This window comes from Manis pentadactyla, chromosome 1 (assembly GCF_030020395.1).
Source record: "Manis pentadactyla isolate mManPen7 chromosome 1, mManPen7.hap1, whole genome shotgun sequence".
Lineage (NCBI taxonomy): Eukaryota > Metazoa > Chordata > Mammalia > Pholidota > Manidae > Manis > Manis pentadactyla.
In genome coordinates this window covers 172,227,121-172,251,523 of record NC_080019.1, presented here as the reverse complement: position 1 = coordinate 172,251,523, position 24,403 = coordinate 172,227,121, and the positions used below count along the sequence as shown (strand labels likewise).

Below are 24,403 nucleotides of genomic sequence, written 5' to 3'. Positions count from 1 at the left end.
CTGCCATTTTTGGATGGAATGTTTTGTATGTGGTTATTAAGTCCAGCTGGCCTAATGTTTCATTTAGGGCTGATGGTTCTTTATGGTTTTCTTTCTGGATGATCTATCCATTGATGTAAGTGGGATGTTAAGGTCTCCTACTATCATTGTATTGCTGTCCATTTCTCCTTTTTGGGTTGTTGATATTTGCTTTATATACTTAGATGCTCTATGTTGGTTGCATATATTTATAAAATGTTATATCTTCTTACTGGATTGACCCCTTTATTATTATGTAATACTCTCTTTGTCTTTTATTGTAGTCTGACTTAAAATGTATTTTGGATGAAATGAGTGTACCTACTTTAGCTATACCTACTTTAGTTTTCTTTTTGTTTCAGTTTGCATGGAATATCTTTTTCCATCCCTTCACTTGCAGACTTTGTGTGACCTTTCTGAAGTGACTCTCTTGCAGACAGTGTATAGATGTTTTTGTTTTGTTTTGTTTTAAATCTTTCCATCCACTCTATACCTTTGTATTGGAGAATTTAGCCCAATTGCATTTATTACTTATTGCCAGTTTGTTAATTGTGTTCTGGCTGTTTCTGTAGTTTCCCATTCCTTCTTCTTTTTCTCTTTTCCCTTGTGGTTTGATGGCTTGTGCATTAACTATAATTTTCTGCTTTATAACTGTGAGGTTTACATGTATCATCCCATGTATATAACAGTCTATTTTAAGTTGATAGCAGTTTAAATTTGAACACATTTTGAAATTCTACACTTAGCACCCGGTTTCAGGCTGATTGGAAGTCAGACCCTCAGGCAGTAAGTTTTAAAGTATGCAATATGTTTAGTCCTGTGGGGCTTCAATTATAATCCCTGATGATCTGGAGACCAGGAGATCTGGACGTGTCCCCTGGGCAATAACTACAAAAACTGGGTCTCCTAGCAAGTGCATAAGTACCTTTCTGGGAGGTCTCACTGAGCTATAGTGAAGCTAAATTGGTTCACAAGAATGGTCTCTACGTACTTATCTTCCATGGGAGTATCTCTCTAGTTTCCACATGTTTGGGAAACCTGAAATCTTTTACTCAGGCTGAAGATCTAGGCTAAGTTAACAGGCATTTTTTGCAGGAACAGAAATTTGTTTCAGTCTGCTGTCTGTGCAGTGCCCTGGAGGTAGTGGCCTGCCCAGAACTTTTGTTCCGGATGCTACTGTCCTGTGGAGCTCAGGAGGGCAGCTCCATTAGCCACCAGGAGCAGGTGATCAAGGGGCATCCTTTGTGTGGATTATTCATGCCTGCTGGCTTTAGCTAGGCAGCTGGGTAGTGTAGCGGTTGTGGCATGATCACTGGTTTCAGAAAGACAGCAGGAAAATGTCTTGGTTGCATGTGCCTACAGACTTCAGTAGTTCAGTAGGAGAGTACCTTGTCTGTGTGCACATGCCATCTTTAGGCTAGGAGCAGGAGAATGTCATGACTACTCATGCTTGCCTACCCCTGCCAGGAAACAGGAGCAAACTGCAACTACCCATATTCTTTGGCTTTAGCAAGGCAGTGGGCTAATGCCCCAACCACTTGCCCCCACCTGTCTTAGCAAGGTGATAGGAGGGTGATGCATTTGGCAGGGTAGGTGAGGAATTCAAAAATGGCATCTGCCAGCACTTTTTTCTCTGCATAAAGTTTCAACTGTCCCCTGTCCCTGTAGCATACGATTTTTGATTAGCAAATTAACCTCCTTCATATATAGTAGGTGCTTTTCAAACTGTTGCTCTTTTATTGGGTCTTGGGATGAGTAAGCCTGCACAATAGCCCTTTAAAAGGGGAGTCTCAGTTTTCTATAGCACTCTGGTCCCTCGGGCACCAGTCTGTTGGTTTTCTAAGGCAGGCATTTTGGGGGCTGTTCTCTCCAGAGCATTTCCCAGAGGTTTGGGTGCATGATGTAGAGTACCCACCCCTCACACCTCCAGGAGAAGTCCTGGACAGTGAAATCCCTCTCTATTTTCTGTTTTTGTGCCAGGGATTGGGTTTTTGGTAAGACTCTATCTCTTCCTCTTCTTCCTTCTATGATGTAGTCCTTTTATCCTTATTCTTTGTAAGGGGAGTCTCAGTTTTCTATAGCACTCTGGTCCCTCGGGCATCAGTCTGTTGGTTTTCTAAGGCAGGCATTTTGGGGGCTGTTCTCTCCAGAGCATTTCCCAGAGGTTTGGGTGCATGATGTAGAGTACCCACCCCTCACACCTCCAGGAGAAGTCCTGGACAGTGAAACCCCTCTCTATTTTCTGTTTTTGTGCCAGGGATTGGGTTTTTGGTAAGACTCTATCTCTTCCTCTTCTTCCTTCTACGATGTATTCCTTTTATCCTTATTCTTTGTGGAGAAGGAGAAGTTCATCTAGTTTTCAGATCTTTTTTTCAGAGGTGTTAATCCATATAAAGTTGTAGATTTGGTAGGTCCTTGGGAGGATGTGAGTTCAGGATCTTCCTATGCCACCATCAAACTGGAATTCTAATATGTTTCAGCTTCTTCCTGTAAGATCAGTTGAAGACCTCCTTCTAGTCTCTTCCCATTTTTTTTCTGGCCTCCCTTTTCTTGGTCTCCCTTTGACTTCCTAAATCTCCATGTAAGTGTGTTTGTGTGTATGTCTCTGCTTGTGTGCATGTGTGTGGTAGGAAGAGTTGCAGGAAAATAAAAGAACAGGTATTAGGCGTAAAAGTTTAGGGAGAAAACAGAAGGAAGAATTTGAACTCTATTTTTCATTATTTTAAATCTTGCTTATGGTCAGTTATGAGCCAGACCCTAAAATGAGTGTTCAATTTAGACAAATAAGTGATATCATATCTCTCTAATCTAGGAGAAAATGAGGTATGGAGCGTGTGATGAGGCAGTGTGTATATGTATATACATTGCCCAGGAAGTATATGTTGTCCTCTGCCCTCATCACTTTGTTCCTATTTGTTTGCTGGTAAGAATATTTAGGATTGGACTTCTGTGAATCTCACTAGCACTTTTACTAATACCCTTCTTTCAGACATCCTGAACACCTTGCCCTACCACCTTAGAAAAACAATGTATGACTTCTTCCCACTCCTTCTTCTTCTCAATTTTTGAAAATATTTAGCTCCAGCATCCCTTTAATCATAAAGCTTTTCTTGAAATTACATGCCCTCTTCAGAAACCTTGAGCGCCCTTAATCAGTCCTATCTTTGTGCCTTCACTCTTCCTTTTGCAAATGCCTATCCCAGAATCTCAAATTTCTAGTGTACTGAAGTGTTAATTTGGGTGATATTTCCTGTTCTTCTAATAGGAGTAGGAGTATATCTAATTCATCCTTTTATCTCCAGCATCTGAGAAAGTAGCTGACACCTAGAAGTTTTATATACACACACGTTGTATAATGTTATAGAAATATTGCTTACTATTATAATTAATAATATTATAATACTATTCCTATAATATATGCTATATAATTATAGTATGTATATATGTACTACATTTTTATACTGCAACATGTATTACAATGTATATTAATATGCCTAATATATAGTGTATATAACTGTATATGTTATAGTAATATTATAATACGTATATACACACAATAGCATGAAAAACCTCAGTCTTGACAGAAAGTACAGAGCATTTAGATACTTGCTGATTATTTGGATTCTGCCCCTGATATGCTGGATTTTAGGACTGGATGGCCAACGATACTTCTGGGAGGGGAGAGGACCTTATAGGAGGCCAGAATGTTTGGGTGGGCCACTGAGTCTTGAGGATGAAGGAATGGTAGTAAAGACCACTAATCACAACTGCCTCTGCTTAGGTGGTGTCAGGAATGAAGGAAGACTGAATTTCTAGAAGAGGACTGGGAAAGGATTAAACTGCCTGATGCTAATTAGCAGAGTCAGGAAAATGAAGTCGTGGTAGCATTCATGGTTTTAAAACATTAACTTTACTTGACTATTTTCCTAAGGCCTGTGGGCAGATTCTAATTTGATCCAGTAACAATATCTGCTTGGCTCCAAACTGATGGGCATCTGCTAATTTTTCCAACTGCTTTAATCATTTTGGGGGCTCTGCTTTAGAGCCTCTCCAGATCTCCTCCTCCTCACTAAAGTCTCAAATCTTCAAAGTCTGTGCCAGTTTTAATAAAGGCCTAGAAGGATTACCTTATGTTCCCAATTTAGTATTCCTATTTAATATTCCACTCTTTGTCTCACTTAATATATCAAAATGAGGAGTGAGAATTCTTGCATTTCCAGGAACCAAAGACTTACAGAACAAAAATTTGAAATTCACTGTAAGGTTTCACATAAGCAAAAAGCAATTTGTGTCTGTGTCCGTATTTACCACTAAAGTATGACATTTTGGGGGACAAAGATTTTGACTTTCTCACAGTTTTTCCCCAGTACTTGTATACTAGTTGGTACATTTTTTGTTTCTTCTGTCAAAAGTAAATATTCAGGTTAGTTTACTGTTTTCATTTTCAAACATTTCTATTCAAGAGTGCTTGGTAACTGAGAACTAAATGGGAAATTAGGCACAGCAACAGCAAAACAGAAAAGGTTTTCAGAATACATATTTGACAGCTTTTAAACTTTAAACTCCCTTTTTTTAAATTATCCATTGTGGGACATGGGGTAAAGGGTGAGGTTAATGGAAAAAACTGAGACAGTCCTGAAAAAGATGAAGGGTTGAAAGGAAGGGAACTTTTAGGAATGAGAACTCAACTGAATATGAATCAGAGGAGTAGAAGAAAAGTGAAAACAGAGACAGTGGGCAAAGACAGAGATAGTACATGCTAAAACAGGGCAAACACTGTGAGTGACCACCGCCACCCCACCCCCCAGCACTCATCTCCCCAGTGATTGAAATCTGTCATGTTTCAGCCTGGGGCAGTCTGGATATATAGCTTAAGTTAAATGATCTTCCACAGTCTGTCACTGGAGGCACAACTGAAGTAGATGGCTGGCTCCACTTTGTTATACCCTCAAAGGTCTTATTCACACATTCCAAAATTGTAGCCCTCTCTAAATAATCTATTTTTTGTCTTATAGGAATATATGTGATAGTTCAGATATTCCCCAGTAGCAAATCTTCAGGCTGGTGAGCAAATCATTAACTGAAGCATCACCCACTTAATATGGCCTGAAATTTTAGGTTGTCTCTGATGACTTTAACACATTAGCTATTAATGGAATAGAAGTATCATTTTCACACAGGGAGACAGCAGAATATTTCAGTAGGTGATGAGAGGCTACAGGTATTGTTTCTTCACAGTAAGACAATGGGAAATGTAGGTGCCATTGGTGCTTCTGTCTTTCAAGGATGTGGTCCATTTCATCTTGGTTATCAAATATGTGGGTATAGACTAGTATTGTTTTCTTGAAACAACACTTGGCTTACCCCTTAGATCCACAAAATAAATATTGAAGTTAGGTCCTTACACTTTTTAAACATTCCAGAGGAATTAAAATGAAGTTCAATGTGTTGCTTATAATAAGGATATAAATTCTTAGATCGATTACCCTGAAAAATAGGTTTTTGCTCAATTTGTCTAAATGAAATTGAGTCATTTCTACAAACCCCTATGGAGCATCACCATCACCAGCAATGCACTAGGCATCTCGCATTTAAGTAATGGTTCCTACGGTTCGTATCTTTGGGGAATTCAGGATGAGTGGCAGGAGTTCATAATCTACTCCAATGAAGTAGACAGAAGTATTATATGCAAAGCACTTTGATGTGTTTGACAGTCATGCTACACAATGACATGTGCTTTCCAGGAGGTTAAAGCAGTGGGCATAGGCTGATACAGCATGAAGGCAGAAAGAGATAGTGTTTGAACTAGGAAGTTGATGGGGTAAGAATTTGCTGCATAAAGAAAAGTTGGAGACAAGAAGTTGGGGAAGAGGGTAGGGATATTTTACCCAAGAAAAAAGGCTAAATAGAGAACACACACGCACACACACACACATGCTTGTGCACACACTTAAATTTGTTCCCCTTTACCTGTATAGCATATTTCAATTAGTTTTGTACCAAGAATAAGAAGAAATGCTTTCTCATCCTGGCGGTGCTAGGATCTGTTGTTTGACCTTGACCAAGACCTTTAAAGTCTCTATCTCAGATATTCCATTTGTAAAATGAAAGGGCTAGATTATTTGATGGCTTGGGCCCCATCTGATGAAAAATAATTGGGAAATAATAGGAAAGATAATAACAATATAAGTATTTATTTGCTCTGTATTTCTTGGTGATTGGGTGACACAGAAATCTTAGGGTATAAATTCAACATTTTTCTTTTAAAAATTAAGGATACTTTTTTCTTAAATTTCAGATAAGGAAAGACACTGCTCAGTCTCAGGACATTGGCATACAGTATATTATAACACTCTGGCCTCTGCCTAGGCAAGTGGAGATGATAAAGAGTACATAGCCCCTAAGACAGGATCAAATGGCTGAAAATACAGTGAGATGTATCAAATCTTCCACTCATATCTGTAGGATTTGCATTTGTCAAATACAAAAACTTGAGCACGGAAATTATGTATAATACCAAAGATAACACCAGATATATTACCCTTTCTTCCACAAACATCTCTCTAAGATTTGAGGCTTAAGGTTTCAGTCTTCGGTTCTCTGCTACCTCCTTTGCCCCGTCTGGAAGCAACATGGAAACAGCTAAGAAGCAAACTTTACACTGAAACTCTGCCAACCACATAGTTAGGTTTTAGATGAACTAATAAAACAAGTTGCTAGGCAAATAACTAACTGGTTAGTAAGTCACCGTTTTCCTTTCATATTTGTGGTGGACGTGTTTTTGTATGTATGTCTTATGTGTGTGAGGGTGTGTGATGTTCTTTATCTTTTTAGATTGGAATGTTTTAGATTAAAATGTTTCTTTGGAAAAATGATAATTTAGTGCAAGTTCTCAAAGGTAATTTTTTTCATTTTAGAAATGCTTGGATCACATCAGAATCTCAAGGTGTATTTGCAAACTGGAGTAAGTATTGTAAAATGGCATTTTAGGGAATATATTCCATTTCAATCTCTTATTAGCAAAAACATCAAATATGTATTTAAACCATTCCCTTCATGAAGGGCCAGCATCTGCTGTTGATGAAGTTAGTACCTGTGGTGTTAAAATTTCTCTTGGGAACATAGAAGTCCTATTGTACAGGTAGCAGTCGTCTCTCTGTTGATCTATTGAGGGACCTCTTCAGTCATCTGTTGAATTAGTGGTAGGTCTAATGGATCTTTGGATAAGGAGAGGAGCATATTTGGAGAGGAGAGCACCTCTTTCCTTTAGGGCCTTTGTCACTTCATTACATACATAGCGATCTCCTAATCTTTCTCTATCCTAGATTCTCTTTATTCTTTGATATTGATCCAAACCACTTACTGATGAATATAGGCAGCCTTGGCTTTCTATTTAAAGGTCTTGAGTATATGTTATTTTTTTCATGTTTATTATCTTAATCCCTGACATTAATAAGATCTTTCTTCCAAAGAGCTCTCTGGAGTGCAATAGGGAGCCAAGTGAAGACAAATGAGTGAGAAAGCACTTTGTACTCCACAGATGAAAGGAGATTCGTTCTGGAAGTTCTGCTTTCCAGGAACAATTTCCCTTGCTGCTTCTTACTGTGTTGCTTCAGCATGGCGAATCCTGCCCCATGTCAGTTCTTAGACTATGTTGTTTTCTCAATCTCTTATACACACACACACCACACACACACATTCACACACACTTCAACTCTCGCCTTTATCCTTGTGACTCCTCAGTCTGTATTTCACTACTGGATCCTTCCAGAAAGCCCTGCTCCACATTTACAACTATCTTTTGTAAACTTCTTCTTTAATATTTAAACAAATCCAACACTCCCAACATAAAGGTCATTACTTATTTATTATTAGAAAAACAATTTTATAACTTTATTTGGTATTAAAAATGCATTTTGAAATGTGCAAAAAAAAAAATAGCCTGTTCCTAGTTAGATTGGAATAAAGAAAGGTATAACAAACTCAAGGCTAGAGGATTATGAACAATTAAATTCATTGAACATAACATGGAATTTTTTGGTATCTTTAAAAGTCTGAGGATGAGATCTAGTGAGACCTAGTAAAAAAAATCTAGGGTTATACTAAACAAAAATTTAGGATAATCAACCTTTAGTGAGAAGGTCTACTTTAGCCAAGATATTATAAGTATTTTAACAATATCCAAAGTGTGTGTCACATTTTTAAAGAGTGGACACTAGGGACTAATTAATGCTATTTTATTTATATGTAATTGTAAATATAAGCATCAATACTGAAAAGATCATGTGGTTTCTTTTGAATTTTTTCTTTTCTTCATCATGCATTATATCTGTTACTGAGCTAATGCAGCTAAATCCAGTAAGGAGCACACTCCCTCCAGTGGCAGTAGCTAAACAAAGGGCAGGCCTGATGCATAGGAGGGATTAGTCTCTCACCCTCCTGCCCCAGCTCCTCTTGCCTCACCCCCATCACCAGTATACTCTGCTTTTTCAACTTCCTCATCTCTATCAGTAATGATCCCATTCTCCAAAAACCTGGGGGGATTCACAGGATTCTTCTTAGGTACCTTCCTCTTATCCATTTCATATATCTAATAGTCACCAATTATTTTTTACTCTTCTTTACATCTCTTATGTATATCCTTCTTCTCTACCTTTACTGTAAAGCCATTACCTTTTAAGCCTGAGTTAGGGAAGCAATATCCTAGCTGGGTCTTCCATTTTATACAAGTGCTACACTGAATGCCACTTTCAAGAACTTGTCCATGAAAATAAAACACTTTTTGTTTACTAATGCATTAATTTTAGATTTCTTCCTTTCAGTCTTTGCAATGCATCTTTACTTTCCCTATCTAACTGAGTTTCCTACTACTCCCCAGCATGGTCCTCTCTGGTTGGTAGCATCTTCTTCCCTGCCTCATTGCTTTGCTCTATGATGTTGGCTTCTAATTTGGCATTTATCCCTCTTGTTGGTCCTCTTGGATTTTACCTCACCTCATTTTCAACTGTTAAAAAACTGCATACCCTTAAGGAGCCCATCCCCAAGTCCTACATTTTGATAAATCATCTTTTTAGGACACCGCTCAGTTTTCAGAAGAGCTTCAGAAAACCTTCCATCCAGTCTGGATTAGAAGTCTTCCTTTGTGTGGACACAGTACCAGGTGGGTACTTGCACCATTCATAATTATTTTCATTGCCCAGCTATTTGCGTCTCTTTCTAGACTGTGCACACTTTGAGAGCACAACTTCTCCCCCGTGCTTCTTTGTGACCTTAGTGCCTAGTGTCCTGACTGACATGTAGAAGGTTGAAGTGATCTCCACATGTTTGAATTTATTTGCATTAATGGCACTTTTCTAAAATTTCAGACTTAATTGTAGACTGTTTTTGAATTGTTCACCAATTACTGATTTTCTTTTCCTAACAAAGTTGAAAATTTCTTATTTACCTTTCTACACAGTAGATGATCAGTGAATTCTTGTTATTTAACTAAATAACCAAACATTATTGCTAATAATATCACAAACCAAAATCCATGTAAACCAAATTGGTAGAAGTGGAAAGAAGTTGCAAATTGTCATTTGTATTATTCCTTAATGGCAAAGCGGTCACTTTTGTCCCAAGAAAAATCATTTCCTAAGTTGCTGTGTGCATTAAAACAGGTACCAGCATGAGACTGTCTCAGTAGCTGACGAATAAAAATATTCTAAGAAATTGATCACATTACTCTTCCATTTACTTCCTTATGTCTCTGTCTCTCACTGCCTATGTTGGCTCAGACTCCCTCTTATTCACTTAGGGCTGTTACAGTCCAAATCTTCATATGCGCCCATCATTTTCTCTACCCACCTGCCTCCCCTAAATGTCTAGTTCCATATATACAAGCTAGATACTTCCTAGATTAAATCTCTATCTATAGCCTGTTTTTCCCCAAACTGTGACTATTCCTTGTATCAACTCATTCTCATTGTTTCTCAACATCACGAAGGACTGTTAAAGCCACTTTACAATCTGATTCTTTTCTAAGATCAATACTCTGTCATGCTTTCTTGCAATAGAAAAAGAGAATACCACTGAAGAAAAAAGACTCTAATATTTATTTTGTTACTGAAAAAAAAGCTATATGAAAATTTTAAGATAAATTATTGTTGCATATGGGTATAGGTAATATTACCAAGTATGTTGGAAATTGTCTATATTTTTGTAATTGTCTGTATTACCTATATTTGTTCATATATGTATTTATATATTGCTTAAAATATCAATTTCACTATTTTATTATTTCTCTGTCCCTGACCAACATCCGTTACCTGTGTAAAAACTTTAATAGGCACAGTATGTTGAGTTGATGGTCAAACCTAAGTTTTCTTCTGTGAGGGGATATTACAGATCATGTAGATCCTTTTAATTTTAATTTTAGATATCTTAAGGTACTTCTACAGTTGTTGACCCAAAGGTCTTTATTTCTTACCTGTAGGAAACAAGATTTACTATAGGACTATCCCATGAAAAAAAACCTTCTCTACATATTTTGCCTATTAGCAATTTGCTAGGTTTAGGGAACTCCCCTTGTGTAATAGTCATATCTTTCAGAGGTTGGAATTTACTAGTCACTCACACACAAGTATAAATTATTTTATTCAACTTTTTTTTCTGCCAAGAGAGAATGGGAATGCCCTTTAAGAATGGAGATAAGTTTGGAGAGTAAGATCTCAGGTGAGTAATTAAAGAGCTGTAGTAGACTGTCTGATAGGCATACAAGGAAGAAAAAAAGAGTGCCCCAGGCAGTTAGAGGGTAAGGAATTACACTCCAGTTTCTCTGCTGACAGAATCTATAATACTGTGGCATCCTAAAAATCATCTCAGGCCTTTCCTATGATTCAAGAGCCCCAGACTGGACAGACCACAGGTCTGTTCAAACAGGTAACTGGGGATTAGTCTTTGCCTTATTATCTTTTTGTCCAACTAATATGCATTCCTCATGTCTTAGTTTCTTATTTGCCTATAAATTTAACATAGGTAAAGATTGTTCTAATAAAATGCAGATCTAGCCTTAGAGAAATAGGCGTTTCTAATTTACAACACAGCCTACCTGTGTACATGTTTGAGCTTTGGTGTGAAGGATTAACATCCTGACATTATTAGGCAGACAGCACCGTACAATAGAAAGGGCACTGTTTTGAGAGTTGTGTTCTCTGAATATTAATCTCAATAATCCTAAGTGACTGTAAAAACTCTTAAATTTCCAGGTAAAATGGGGGTGGGGATTGAACAGAAAGATCTGGGTCTTTTCCATCTTTAACATTAAACAGTTCTTTTAATTACATATGCTTCCTGTTTTTGGTATAATTTCATTGAGCTTGATAGTTTGGAGACTCCAAGTATCTTCTGAGAAGTAGGGTAAAATACACTGTTTATTTCACAGGGTTTCAGTGAAGATAAAATATAAAATTATGTGTATCACTTTGCATTGTGAACTGCAAAATCCCATACTTGTACATAAAAATTAGTACTGATATTTCTATTTCTGTTATTACTCTGCTTTTAAAAGACCCATGATACCTCAGCGTCCAACCAGCAGAGGGAGACAAGTTCAGATATTTCCTTTTGAAACAGAATTAGTTAATTGCTACATGCCATGTATTTTTAAAAATGAAAATGAGATTCATATTATTGACATATATGTCAGTTGTCTCAATTCTACATTTACATTTTGAAGCTACAAAAACAAATGACAGAAGGAGAAAACACAAGGAAAAATGGGGGGAAAATCTTGCTTTCTGATCTTGGGTAATTATAGAACTCAGAGATGACAGCCCTCCTATGAAGAATGTCATATTCCTGTGATAATTTCCTAAGCATGTCTACCTGGAGATATAGGCTATTTGAGGACCAATTTAGGAACTAATCCAGAATTCTAAAAGTAGAATTTCCAAATTGCCTCCTAAACAAGCTTCTTAACTCAACTTTCCCATTTTATCAGCAGCCTGGCCTTAGAGCAAATGATGATGATGATGATGATGATGATGATGTAATAGAGGAATCCTTTGTCCTTTCCGTTCCCTCAACTTCCATATAAAATTTCCTGACAAGTCCTGTTAGTCCCTCTGCACTTCCTTTAAGTTTGTCTCTGTTTTGCTTTCCACTGTCATTGCCCTGTGGCCTGCTTTTGTCATCGCCTGTTCTTTTTCAGAAACTTTATAACTGCTCTTCCCTGATTTGTCCCAATCCATCTTCCACTCCATTGCCAGTTAGTTACTTTCTTAAAACACGAGTCTGATGATGTCACTCATGTTACTGAAAGCTTTTAATGGCTTCCTTTTGCATACACAGTAAAACCAGGCTCATTAGCATGCTTGTCAAGACCCTCAGTGGCCCCAAAGTCATTTTCCATTTGAACATTTCCCCATCTCTTTTCCCACATTCTTTCCCACAATTTACCTTCTGCACTAATGTGAAGTCCTAGAGGGAAGGAGTTTATTCATCATTATTAGAAAGCAATAGTGTATATGATCAATAATGTTTATCCTTCTCATCATGTCACCAACAGCTTTATTAGTCTTCTAACTAGTTCTCTACTTCATCTTCCTTCTAACTTCTAATTTCCCATTGCTAAAATAATTGCCCTAAGATGTCAGTGTCTCACCTCAGTCCTCCACAATCGTAAGTAGCCTCCTGAATATGAGCTGATGACATAAGTGTGAATCTGCATTCAGAGTTCTCCTTACATAGCTTCTCTCTCCACCCTTTTTTCTCTCCAGCCCCCTAGTAATTGGGTAAGTCTTCCTCCACTTCCATGCTTTGTTTCAGACTGGTTCTTGTGACCATTTTTTGCATAACAGACTGCCTTCCTCCTTTCTTCTCTTACGTGTCTTCCAAGGGTTACTTAAAGCATATTTTCTCAAGAAACATCTGTCTTGATTACCTTATCTGAGCTACCATTGTGTTTTAATTCTGCTGCCCTATGTTAGTCCTTGGCTACTTAATGGACAATCTTATTCGGCTTCATGTGTGTTCACCTTATTTCTCCATCTTGTTCCTGGGAGAATTCCTGGGTTCCTGAGTATGAGAACTCTGAATTTTATTACTTTGTAATGCTATTCATCACCAGAGGGGCTGGGTATATCTGTTGGTTAATTTTGGTTCTTCTTTATAATGGAGAGCAGGTTGAAAGGCCTGCCTTTAATTGTACAAAGATGATGTTTAGTCCATCTCTAGGAGGGGTTTTGAATGGCATACCCTTTGTTAGATTGCATGAGACAAGTTATCAGCTTTGTACATTTTGTTTCCTCAGAGCTTGGAACAGTGACTATCATATGCTAGGACTCAAAAATATTTATCATTTTAATGAATTGTTTTACACATGGCAAGACGACTGATGAAACACACTTGTGAATAGTCTTTCTCTCATATAGGCAGAGCTCCTACATTCATTACTAAAGACAGAGAGGGCTGAGAATGTGATTTACAGATAGGAAAGGGAGAAACTTTTAAGCAGGCAAACTTCTGGGACACTTTGAAAAATATAATGACCTAACTCTAGACTTGCCCTGCCGCTCAGTTTTGTCAGTAAACTCTTAAGAAAACATATTAGAGCTATTTACATGATTTATAGCCTCAAGATATTTAACCAGGCATTCCATTTAGATTTAGCAGGATAGCTATTGCTTGCTAAATAAATACAGATATGTAAAAAAATTTAGTAAATTTAGCAATTAAGTAGCATCTGCTTATTTTGTTAGGCACTTGTTAATCTGTAGCAAAACACTTTCTTATACTGACATTTAATTAACACGTAATAACCATTTTAATGGTAAGCAAAGCAAAGTTTATAACTGAAATCAAGCACAAACTGAGACACAGTTTTGCTTTTTTTGTTTTGTCTTGTTTTTGTTTTCTGATTAACTGGTATAAATGGCATTCTTTGGCACTGTGTCAGTTCTTATTCCATGAGTTGTAGCTTCCTGCAAGGAACACCAGATTTGAACTTGTACAGTGAGGAAAAATGCTGGTGTGTGGAAAAGACTGCTTACTTGTGGTAGACTTGGCTTATGAGTGGAGGGTCTTCCTATCATGGGCAAGTCTAGTTAATTCAGTCTTCCTACCATGTCTACTGCCATCCTCCAGTCCAAGCCAATTGTCAATGGATGACTAAGATCACCTTCTATTTGTCTCCTTGCTCTCACTATTGTCCTTCTACAAGTCATTCTCCATATTTTACTAAGAGCGATCTTTCTAAAATGGAAAAAAATCAGATCATGCCAGTCATTCCCTTAAAATCTTTTACTGATGATTCAAGACAATGGAAGAAAATCTAAATTACTTACCTTGGAATCTCTTCATTATAATCCTTCTTTATTTCTAATTTCATCTGCTTTTTCCAACTACATTTATTGGGTTTACTGTTCTTTGGATCCTGGTGTAGGACATACCCATTCCTACTTCAGGGTCTTTGCACATGCCATTTCTTTTATCTGGAAAGATCATCTTGTAGATGCTTGCAGGACTGCCTTTTTAGATTTCACGATATGTTTTCTGCACCACACCTCCAGACCATTTTCTAAGTGTCACACGTATTTCTCCCCATTTATTCTCTAAAATAACAATATATACTTACTTGTATAGTATCTATTTCTGCATCAAGAATGTCAGTTCTATGAGAACAGACTCATGGGCTGTCCTGATTCACTACCATAACAATAAAAGTGTATTGAGTGAATGAATGAATCATAGACCTACTGGGCATGTCAGAGTATAGAACTGTACACCTGTCTCCCCACTTCCTCATTTTTCCTTGACCTATTTTCTGGTTGTAGGAGTCCAAGTCACTACAGCAGCCACAAATAGAGGATATAATTTCCTGATTATCTGCTTTTATTGATAAGTTGCTCTACTGAAGAGGCTGCTCATGCCATAATTCCACATGATGAAATGCTCTACCCATGAGGGATGGATTAAAAGGAGCAGCAGAAATGCATCTGCAGCAGTCCTTGGCATTTACCACCCCCTTGTACAGGGTGGCAGAGTGAGCAATCTAGAAAAAGGAAGGTTCAGGGCTAGTGAGGACATGTCTGTGAAATAATAAAGCATACAAGGGAGAGAAAATTTGCTGGTGTGGGAGGACCTAAGCAGCTGCTCAAGAATCTCAATGACTTTGTGAACACTTGGAGATAGCGTAGCACTAATATCTACCAAAACAGAATGAGTGTGCAAAGGAGCAGAAGAACAGTATGATAATAGTGGACCACAAAGGCATGTACTAAAAGTAAACCATGAAAGAACAATTTTAATTGTGTGGAGTATGGATTGAGTGCTTCACATCACTGAGGGTTCTATAGTAAGGATTTAAACAGTATTTAACTGACTTAAAGCTGATTGATCTTGTTAGGCAGTGAGACAGACACATGTGAATGAAGCTACTGTATTCGAAGGAGCCAAATTCCAAAGGAAATTCACATGAGATAGTGCCATGCTTATAAGCATACACGGAGATACTTGACTATTGCTAAATTATGATGAAATCATTGAGAATGTCATAGCAGGAACTCTAACGAGAAGTATTAACAATTCTGCATTTCTAGTTCATATGGAAATGCTAATTCCACTTATGGAAGTAAAGTACAGGCATGGCATTATTATGATTGAGACCGTAGAACTGTAGACATGTAGAGTGGTGTATTAATAATATTACAGACATGTTTAGCATAAAATGCAAGCAATGGAGCTAAATTAGTTGTACTTTTCAGGCTGCATCTGGATTTCCTGTGAGCCTATTACCTTACAAAGCTAAGGAGAAGAATAAAGCTTCTGTGCTTCTTAGGGTGCTCAGATGTTAGCCAGTTTTTGTTTTTCCTACAGCATTTGTCCCTGGAGAGTGCCAGAATCTTCTAAAGCCTCTTTTAGAAAGGCAGTATGTTATTTTAAAGTCGTAGTTAAGATCATCTTACTTGGGTGATGATGGCTGTTTCACATGGCTAACAGCCACACTTGCCTCACAAATAACCCGAAAGTATGTTCATTTTTGCCAGCCCTTGTGGAAGAAGGTATATAGTGGTTTGCAGAAAAATAGCTTATATAAATTTAAGTAACTCATCTATTTGTTTCCTTCTCTACATTTCTTAGGTAAGCAAGGAATGGAGTTAATATTGGAATAGATTTGGGGGAATGACCATTAGAATTAAATAAGTTACTCAATATATTGACTATGGATTTATTAGAACTCATTGATCTCAGTGAGAGACCATGGAGGAGAGAAAACCAGAAAGATTCCATGAGGGAGTGAAAAGGAGAGGAACTCTGAGAGAACATGAAGTTGAAACAGAATTTGATAGTATACACACAAAAATTTATTATTTTGCAAATGATGAGATAAGCCACATGATTGGACTTGAACATTCAATCATTCTTCTATTCTTATATTTATCAGTTACTGAGTGGTCCCTCTGGGCTAAGGGCTGGGTTAGAAGGTTGTATTTCAAGTGCCAACATGAATGCAAATATTTTTTAAAAACTTACATAATAAACTTCATGATTTTGAAATTGTTCAGAAATCCAGTCTGGATTATCAAACAGTCTAAATTAGAGAATTTTTGAATGTACTTCTTTTGTGTGTGTTTTAGTTACAGTGCACACAGTAAGTCAACTTAATTTAACAAAGATGCCATGAAATGGACTTTGCTTAGTGAATGTATTAAAAAATACCCTTTAATTGCATTGTATCATGTTTTCTTCTTTAGAAATATGTACTTATGATTTTGTCCTCTTAGGTAGGAGATGCATGTCTATTACAATTTGATTACAGTCCTTATTAACTTGATACACCCTTTTTTCAGAGTGATCGTAGAGATAAACTCCAGATCTGATTGATTTGCTACAAATACCACATTTCTACTACTTTGGTGTGAATTATTTTGTATTCTGGTATGTTAAATGTTATGCTTCATCCTAGGACCAGGCAAGCCCTACTGATAATTTGAGAATATTTGTATAGGTATTAGTCAACAACCATATATCAACATCTTGTGCAAATATGCTACTACCCCACCATACTTCCTCCTTGCCCCAGGAAAACCTCTTGCTTTCAAAATGTTGTCCACTGATAAAGATGATGCTCCTACTCTTGATATACCTGATTCTTCCCCTTAAGGGTCTAGGCTTAATGTTGGGCAGGTCACATACTAACCAAGCATCACCAAAGGAAGCAGATGCTCTAGTAGCCCCAGTCATTTGTGTCTTTTCTTCTTCCTGATGTTAGAGAAGCACCACCCACCCAAAATGTTACATCTAAGCCTTTGTCTAATCCAGCCCTTCACCTCTAAACACTTAAGAAGCTTGCCAGGGACTGACAAGCCTGTTGGCAGTGGTGGGCAGGGTGGGTGCTCTTTTCCGTGCAATTTTGGCAAGGAGTTATGTAATCCTTGTGTCTCCTTTTGGCACTCGGAGCTCATTTTCCCATTGATATTGGGGACCACAGGATTATGGGTTGTGTAGTTCAACTAACCACTCTGTTTAACCATTTTTTTTTCCTGTGGCAAAACAGGTTCCATATTTTAAACAGCTGAATTACAGAATAGTGATAAAACATCACTGGCTTAATATCTGGGGACTGCTTATCACCCTAACATACAATAGCCTGATTTTTATCAGTTTAATGCACAGTACAAACACAAGTGATTGAACTATACCAGTCTTAAGTGTGTGACTTAAGTTCAGATTCCAATTCTTCAAATTCTTTTATATTAAAAAGCAAAAGGTCTCCCTCACATAATCTGTAAGAATGTATCTACCTTTTAAGCTGATAAAATGCAGCAGATAAATTCCTTGAATATTCTGGAAAACACAAAACAGGTGTCAGCATACTAAGTAAGCATATTCTATTATTATTTTCTAAATGTTTTGGCTAATCATTTCTTTAAATAAGAGGAATGGGCATAATATGCATGTGTGTGTGTATATGTGTGTGTGTATTCACTTGTATATACATGACATCCTTAGGAAAAGATGTAAGAAAGTGGAAATATGTGTTGCCCCTAACAGCATAAATGGGTTGCCTAAAGTCAGGAATAGGAAAAGACAACTACAGTTCACCCTACAGCACCCTGTACAACTTGATTTTTGTACCCTGTGTATGTTGTAACTATTTATATTAAAAAAGTTGAAAAGAGCAAAAGAAGTCCTTGGCTGGTCCAACCCTAGCTGTTAATCTCAGCATCAGTACTGAGGGCTAATAGTTGGGGCTCTCACATGAGTGACTAACAGCACTAGACCCTTATGGTCCTTATCACTTGGCTTGACTCATGGAGCAGAAGGAATGACAGATGAGGGTAACCTATCTGCCCTTCACTGAAGTGCTGTGTGCAGCCTCGTTGTCACCCTGTAAATGACTTGCTTTCTGATATACAAATCTCCTTCCTTGTATATGAACATTTTGAGAAGTAAATGTCAGTAGAAACTTGGGTAGTGCAGCAATGTGACGTTTAAAGAATATTCTTTAATACCATTCCTCCTGTGTGGGAGTGAGTGAGGGTTTCCTGGAGAGTGAAGTTGATTTAGGGCCCAGGGATCAGCTGCTGAGGCTGGCACTTGGAGAAGACAAACCAAGCATTCACATCCCAGACCACTCAATACCGGCATTGTCTCCAATCCATCTTTCATAAGGGGGCTCCAAGGGGGGAGGGGATAAAGGAAGGGGAGAAAAGAAACCTTTTTAATCCTGTAAAAGAAAGTGCAGAAAGAATGAATGAACAAGATCTGAGTAGAAAAAGCCAGTTGATAGGAATACTTAGTCTTGGAATCAACTTTGCTTTTAATCTTAGACTCCACTGTCAAGTTTCTTCTCTATTTTATATTCTCATCCCATCTCTCAGCACAGGACCCCCTACACCCACCCCCTCCCCACATCCTTCTCTGTTTCACTCCATTCATCTGTCCGGCCTTGCCTTCTCTCTGCTTTGTCTCTCCTTCCCATCTCCTTTTCCCTCTTCTTCCCTGGACCCTTTCTCCTGTTGTTTTATAGAGTCCCTCTCCCTCTTCGCTTTTTCTTGCACAGAACCTCCAAGCTCCCTTCCCTCTTCATAAGGAAATCAGCCAGGCCTCAGATGGAGCCGTTGTCCTGACAACCTCCAGGCGCATCAGGCTTTCCTTGAGGCCGGCTGCTGCTGGAGGGACAGTTGTGCAAAGCTAGGGGCCAGGCCGAGGGGAGGGCGGCGGGGATGACGTGGAGGGGCTGCTGAAACCCAAGGGGGCGGGGGCGGTGCGAGCTGAGAGGAGGAGGGATGGGAGAGAGACAGGAAGGGAGGAGGGGGAGAGGCTCCGGGCTGTGCCACGGTGTGTGGGTTTCTTTACACTCCCTGGCAGGCTGGGTGCGGGCTCCCTCGCCAGCCCGCCCGCCTTGGAAAGTGGGTTACGGAGGGAAGGAGCTCAGCGCAGACACTGGCAAAGGAGCATCCAGCCCCAGGCAGACCAGAGGAGAGCACTTTCCTTTTGCAGGCTTCCCATCACCTTTTCTGGAGGGTTTTATGTCTGCATTCTCCTCCGCTGTAAACGGTGTTCCTCTGACTCCCCTCGCCCCCATGCGTGGGTTCTGTGCGGGCTCTGTTAAGTCTTAGAGGGAAAAGAGACTGAGAGAAGGGGAGAGAAGCGAAGTGGGAAGGACCGCACAGTGGCGAGCGCCTCCGCCGCGTGCTGATGCCAACCCTCCGTGTGTGAACCCCCCCGGCGGGAGCCGCACGCGCACCGGCCAGAGCACCGCGGACCTGCACCTCGGCGTGGCCACCATGGTCGCCAGAGCTCAGCCCGATCGGAAACAGTTGCCGCTGGTCCTACTGAGATTGCTCTGCCTTCTTCCCACAGGACTGCCTGTTCGCAGCGTGGACTTTAACCGAGGCACGGATAACATCACCGTGAGGCAGGGGGACACGGCCATCCTCAGGTAGGGCTTTGGGGCAACTTTTCTCCTGTGCCTGAGTGTGTGTGTGCGTGTGTGTGTGCCTGTGTGTGTGTGCATGCGTGCATCCTCGAACTCCAGCCCCTGGTGCTGCAGGCTTGTGGTGTGTGTGTGCGCCTTTTACTGGCCGGCCGAGGTGTCTGCCAACACATGTCGAGGGAATTCTGGTCCCTGTCAGGGCCAGCAGGATGGGGTAAATGTTGTTTGTTCTTCGGACCTTGTTTCTCTTACCAAGAAAGCCTAACTTCGCCTGCAGTTTTAGGGTCATTTGGACAGTATTCTTGTTTTTGTCACTGTAGATACTTTGCACTTCAGAGTTTTGCTGGGGTTTCTTAATTGGGAAAGAAGAGTTGTTGAATTGTGGCTCTCAGAGAGCCGTACATAGTACTGCATTCTCCGGTGCTGTGTGTCTACATGTGAGAGTGTGTGTGTGTGTGTGTGTATGAACACGTACATCAAGGCTCTCACTCTGCTCCACAGCAGTTCAGACGGGGAGACTTTCTGTGAGGATCTCCTAATGGACACGGGGGGCTGGGGGGCAATAAATCCATCTTAAAACTTTGTTTGGTTACTGAGCCTTTTCTGAAATGTGGGTAGAAATCAACACAAGAATGAATAGAAGAAAAAGAAAAGGAACTCTCCAAATAGCTGATATTTAAGAGTAGATGTATTAAGCACAGAGGTTAGGAAAGAATTAATCTGGCAGAAAATGGATATTTCAAATTGATTATTGACCTCAAAGTCTTATCTTTGTGCAGCTCCGCCGAGCTCTGAAATACAGTTTGGGATTGAAATTTGGAAAGACAGAGTCCCAAGTCCTTGGGAGTTTGACCCCTATAAGGGACAGTGAGCTGGATAAACTCAAATGGAACCTAGACATAATTCTATTCATAAAAGAATTCTAAGCTTCTTTACCCATTTCTTTTCTCCCTTCCCTCTCCCTACCCGCTGCACATACCACTTGTCTTTTTTTCTAGCCTTCCTTAAATTTTTATCAGATACTAACAAAAAAAGAAAAAGAAAGAAGAAAATATGAAAGAAAATGTATTCTTTGGAGCTTATTCCATCCGAATAAAATGACCCAGTGTCAGTCTGTCTATCTAGCTAATATTGCTGGTTGTGGCAATAAAAACAGTATACAATAGGAAATAAACCTCTAATCGGTGCGCAAGGAGCTGATAGTGCATAAACCCTGGGGCATCAGGGAGCAGTTCAGTAGCAGAGCTGCCTACAGCAGCAAAGTTTTCTTTCCTTTTTTTCAGAAATAAATTTGGTTGGCTGTCACAGTGTCCTGCTTTGGGATCTCTAGCCTTGTTAGAGAGCAATGTGTGTGTGTGTGTTGTGCATGGTGGGTTGTGTGTGTGTGGTGGCAGGTTGTGAAAACTAAGAAAATCCTAACGTGTAAGTATTCCTTTTTTCATTTCCTGAGCATTGGGTGATTATGGATTCCCAAAGATCCTACTATCCAAAGCAGATTTTCCCTTCCAGCTCTCCAGCTCTGAAAACCTGCATGTGTGATTTATCCACACGGAGTAATAAGATTTATAGAGTAATTTATCTCTTTGCAAAGGGATTTGGACATGAAGCAGAAAATGTTTTCGCAAACACATAAGCAAGCCATCTCAACTGCTAACATCCATACTCTCTAACATTATTAACCCTTTACTAGTGAAGCCCTCTTATGTAAATGCTATCCTTAGAGAGATTTGTTTTCATTGATTATGGCTGAACATGGGAAAAGCGAATACCATGGATGTGTAACTTTTTATTTAAATGTATATGAAATTTCTGTGTCAGCATCACCTGTGTCTTAAGCTATGGTTATCCAAAGAGTTAGATCAACATCTAAATGTTAATTCAGAAGGAAAAAGGTACTCTGATATTTTCATGCAGTATATGCATTGAAGTCTCTATGAGAGACAGTCTTACTATATAAATATCTATATATGATACATATGTGCTTCTGTGTGTCTACAGCTTGAAAGAAGTAGCGTTTTTTTAAGCATTGCACTTTAGAAGACAAAACAGTGTGGGAATGGGGTAGTGAGAAAGGAGAATAAATAATAGCAGCAGTTATTCCTTGGAAAAGAGAAGACAGACAGGCAGAGCATGCAGAGAAGTTACCTGTGTGAGTCCATTGCTTCCCAGACCTCACCTAACGTGCCCTCTTTTTTATTTCCTTTGCCTTGGACAATGCTTTATTTCTGGGTTGATGGAACTCGATCAGAAGTAACTATGGAGAGAGTTCCCTTTGTTTTCTTAGGTGACCTTCTCAGTCTGTTCAGCTGAGTCCAGTAAGCTTTGTGGGTCAGTTTCCTGGTGAAGAATGGCACTCTTGCTTTCTGTCTACAAGTCCAGCCTGGGAAAGGCTTGCTGCCACTTTATTTGTGACATTTTACTGGGAGCATGTGCTTCTAGGGGAAGAGAGGAAGGAGAGCTTGATTCATTGGAAGCCACAGTACATGTTTGGCACTGAGAAAGTGAAATGGCAAAGGGAAAGAAAAAACCCTCCTTCAGTGAGTCTGTGGCCCTGAATGATCTGACCTGGCAATGGGAGACAAGGAAGGCTTGTAACGCTGGTGCTCCAGTGGCAGGAGTTTGGCTGACTGTCACCAAAACCTTTAGCTTCACTGCCTTACTTTCACTAAACAAATGTTTCTTTTGGGAATTGGTACTCTTTTGGTTTAACTTTGATGCAAATGTGCAGCTTGGTGGGAGAGCTTATACTAGTCTTGGGATCTTGCTCTGTGATTTCTGTCTTTGGGGGTAAAAAGGGCTAAGGGTGACAAAGCTAAATGGAAAGAAAAGTACTCTCATGTACATCAACTCAACACATTGTTGGCCAGATGATAGTCTAGATCTTAATGAGGTCCTTTACGAGGTCCTTTAAGAGCTGAATGAAACCAAACTACCTTCCATCTCAAAGGCAAAGAATCCGGGTATGATCCACAGACCAGTGACAGCAGTAGGACCACTTGGGGCCCCTTCCTGATCCTCCTAAGCCAGCATCTGCAATTATTTGTGTGGGGGTGTATAAATGTATATTTATATTTGTGTTAATTCACAGCAAAGTGTGAAACATACTTAGCCACAGACTTCACTGTTGTAGAAGTTGTAGGTATTTTTTTTTCTGAACGGAGCTATCTGCCTCACTGCCACCCCCTAGAAGTATAGAAGTTCATCAATTACTGGGTGAGTTTTTAGCACTGGTTCTTCAAATCCTTTCCTGTTGTACACAGGCTTCCATAGACATTCACCTCCTGGTGCATCTCAGCAGGTTGAAACCATGTAGCTCTCTTGATAAATTGAGGGAAAAGTGGAAATAGTGTTCCAATCCAACCTGTAAAATTTCATTTTAGCATCCCATTGACTGTGTTTTCCCTGTTAGCAGCATATGTCTGGAAATACAATTATAAGATAATTGATCCCAGTGTATCTGTTTATAACTTAACTTTGTAAAAATTACCTATACATATGTATGTGGACATAAGGCATACATGGCTTTATGATGAAATTAGCGGGTTTACATTATTGTGATTTTAAATATTTTACATTTGAGGTATTACAGTCTAATTTATTTCACAATGCTGACCCTATTTGACATTTGCAGGATATTATAATACTTTTTATGGTGATAACATTTTCCTTTTTAAATGTAAACATACCTGATAAGTGTTAGGTATGAGAAACTAAGTTAAGTTTTTAAGGTAATTACTTTCTTAACATTTCAAAATTCTAGGTCTTTATTTCCTTATTTGTTCCTACACTAGGGAAAAAGAAGAAACAACATAACAAATGTGATTATTTGATAGTAAGACATCAAAATTTTGTGCAGATTTCAAGGGAATAACGGTTTTTCTTCTGTAAGACACCTGGAGCGCCTACATTCACAAAGCAAGCATTGACACTCAAATAAACTCCTGACACACTATGTGATTTTTCTACCACTTATAATTCACTATTTGAAAACAAATTTTGTGGGCATGGGTCTATAGGGAGGGTTTGTGATGATTATGGAGTTTTCTTTTTCTGTAGCTAAATCACTACAGGTAACCAAAATTTATTGGTTATTACTGTTACTTTAAGGATCCTTCATTGCCCATTAAAGCCTTTATCTCATCTATTTGGTAAATAATGGAGTATAGCATACTATATATTGCTTAGGAATATGGCATCTGACATAAATTTTTTAAAGGATGTTTATGCACTTGTTCTCCTTTATGGCCTGAGGAACACAGCAGACAAGTCTCATGTGACAAATGCAAATTGTGAGACTTTGTGTTTCTGTAAGTACAAAGCACACAAGTGGACACACACTCACACACACACACACACACACACACACACACACACACACACACCACATGTTAAGGTGATGTTTCTGTTCTGTGTAATTTGACTTTGAATAAAGTATTTGTAGGGCTGTCGAGCAAACAACCAAAG

The 24,403-nt window shown here is 39.0% G+C and overlaps 1 protein-coding gene across 4 annotated transcripts in view; it reads left to right on the top strand.

Annotated features, from left to right (window-relative positions):
- LSAMP (limbic system associated membrane protein) overlaps nucleotides 1-24,403 on the top strand; it is an 820,993-nt gene that overhangs the window by 147,189 nt on the left and 649,401 nt on the right. For 2 of the 4 annotated variants that reach the window (XM_036883392.2, XM_036883391.2), the window contains exon 1: nucleotides 19,308-19,945. In XM_036883392.2, the coding sequence (XP_036739287.2) occupies nucleotides 19,791-19,945 (155 nt within the window). In that variant the 5' untranslated portion in view covers nucleotides 19,308-19,790. Of the gene's footprint in view, nucleotides 1-19,307; nucleotides 19,946-24,403 lie in introns of those variants that run through there. The other 2 variants (XM_036883394.2, XM_036883395.2) reach the window with 2 other exon arrangements.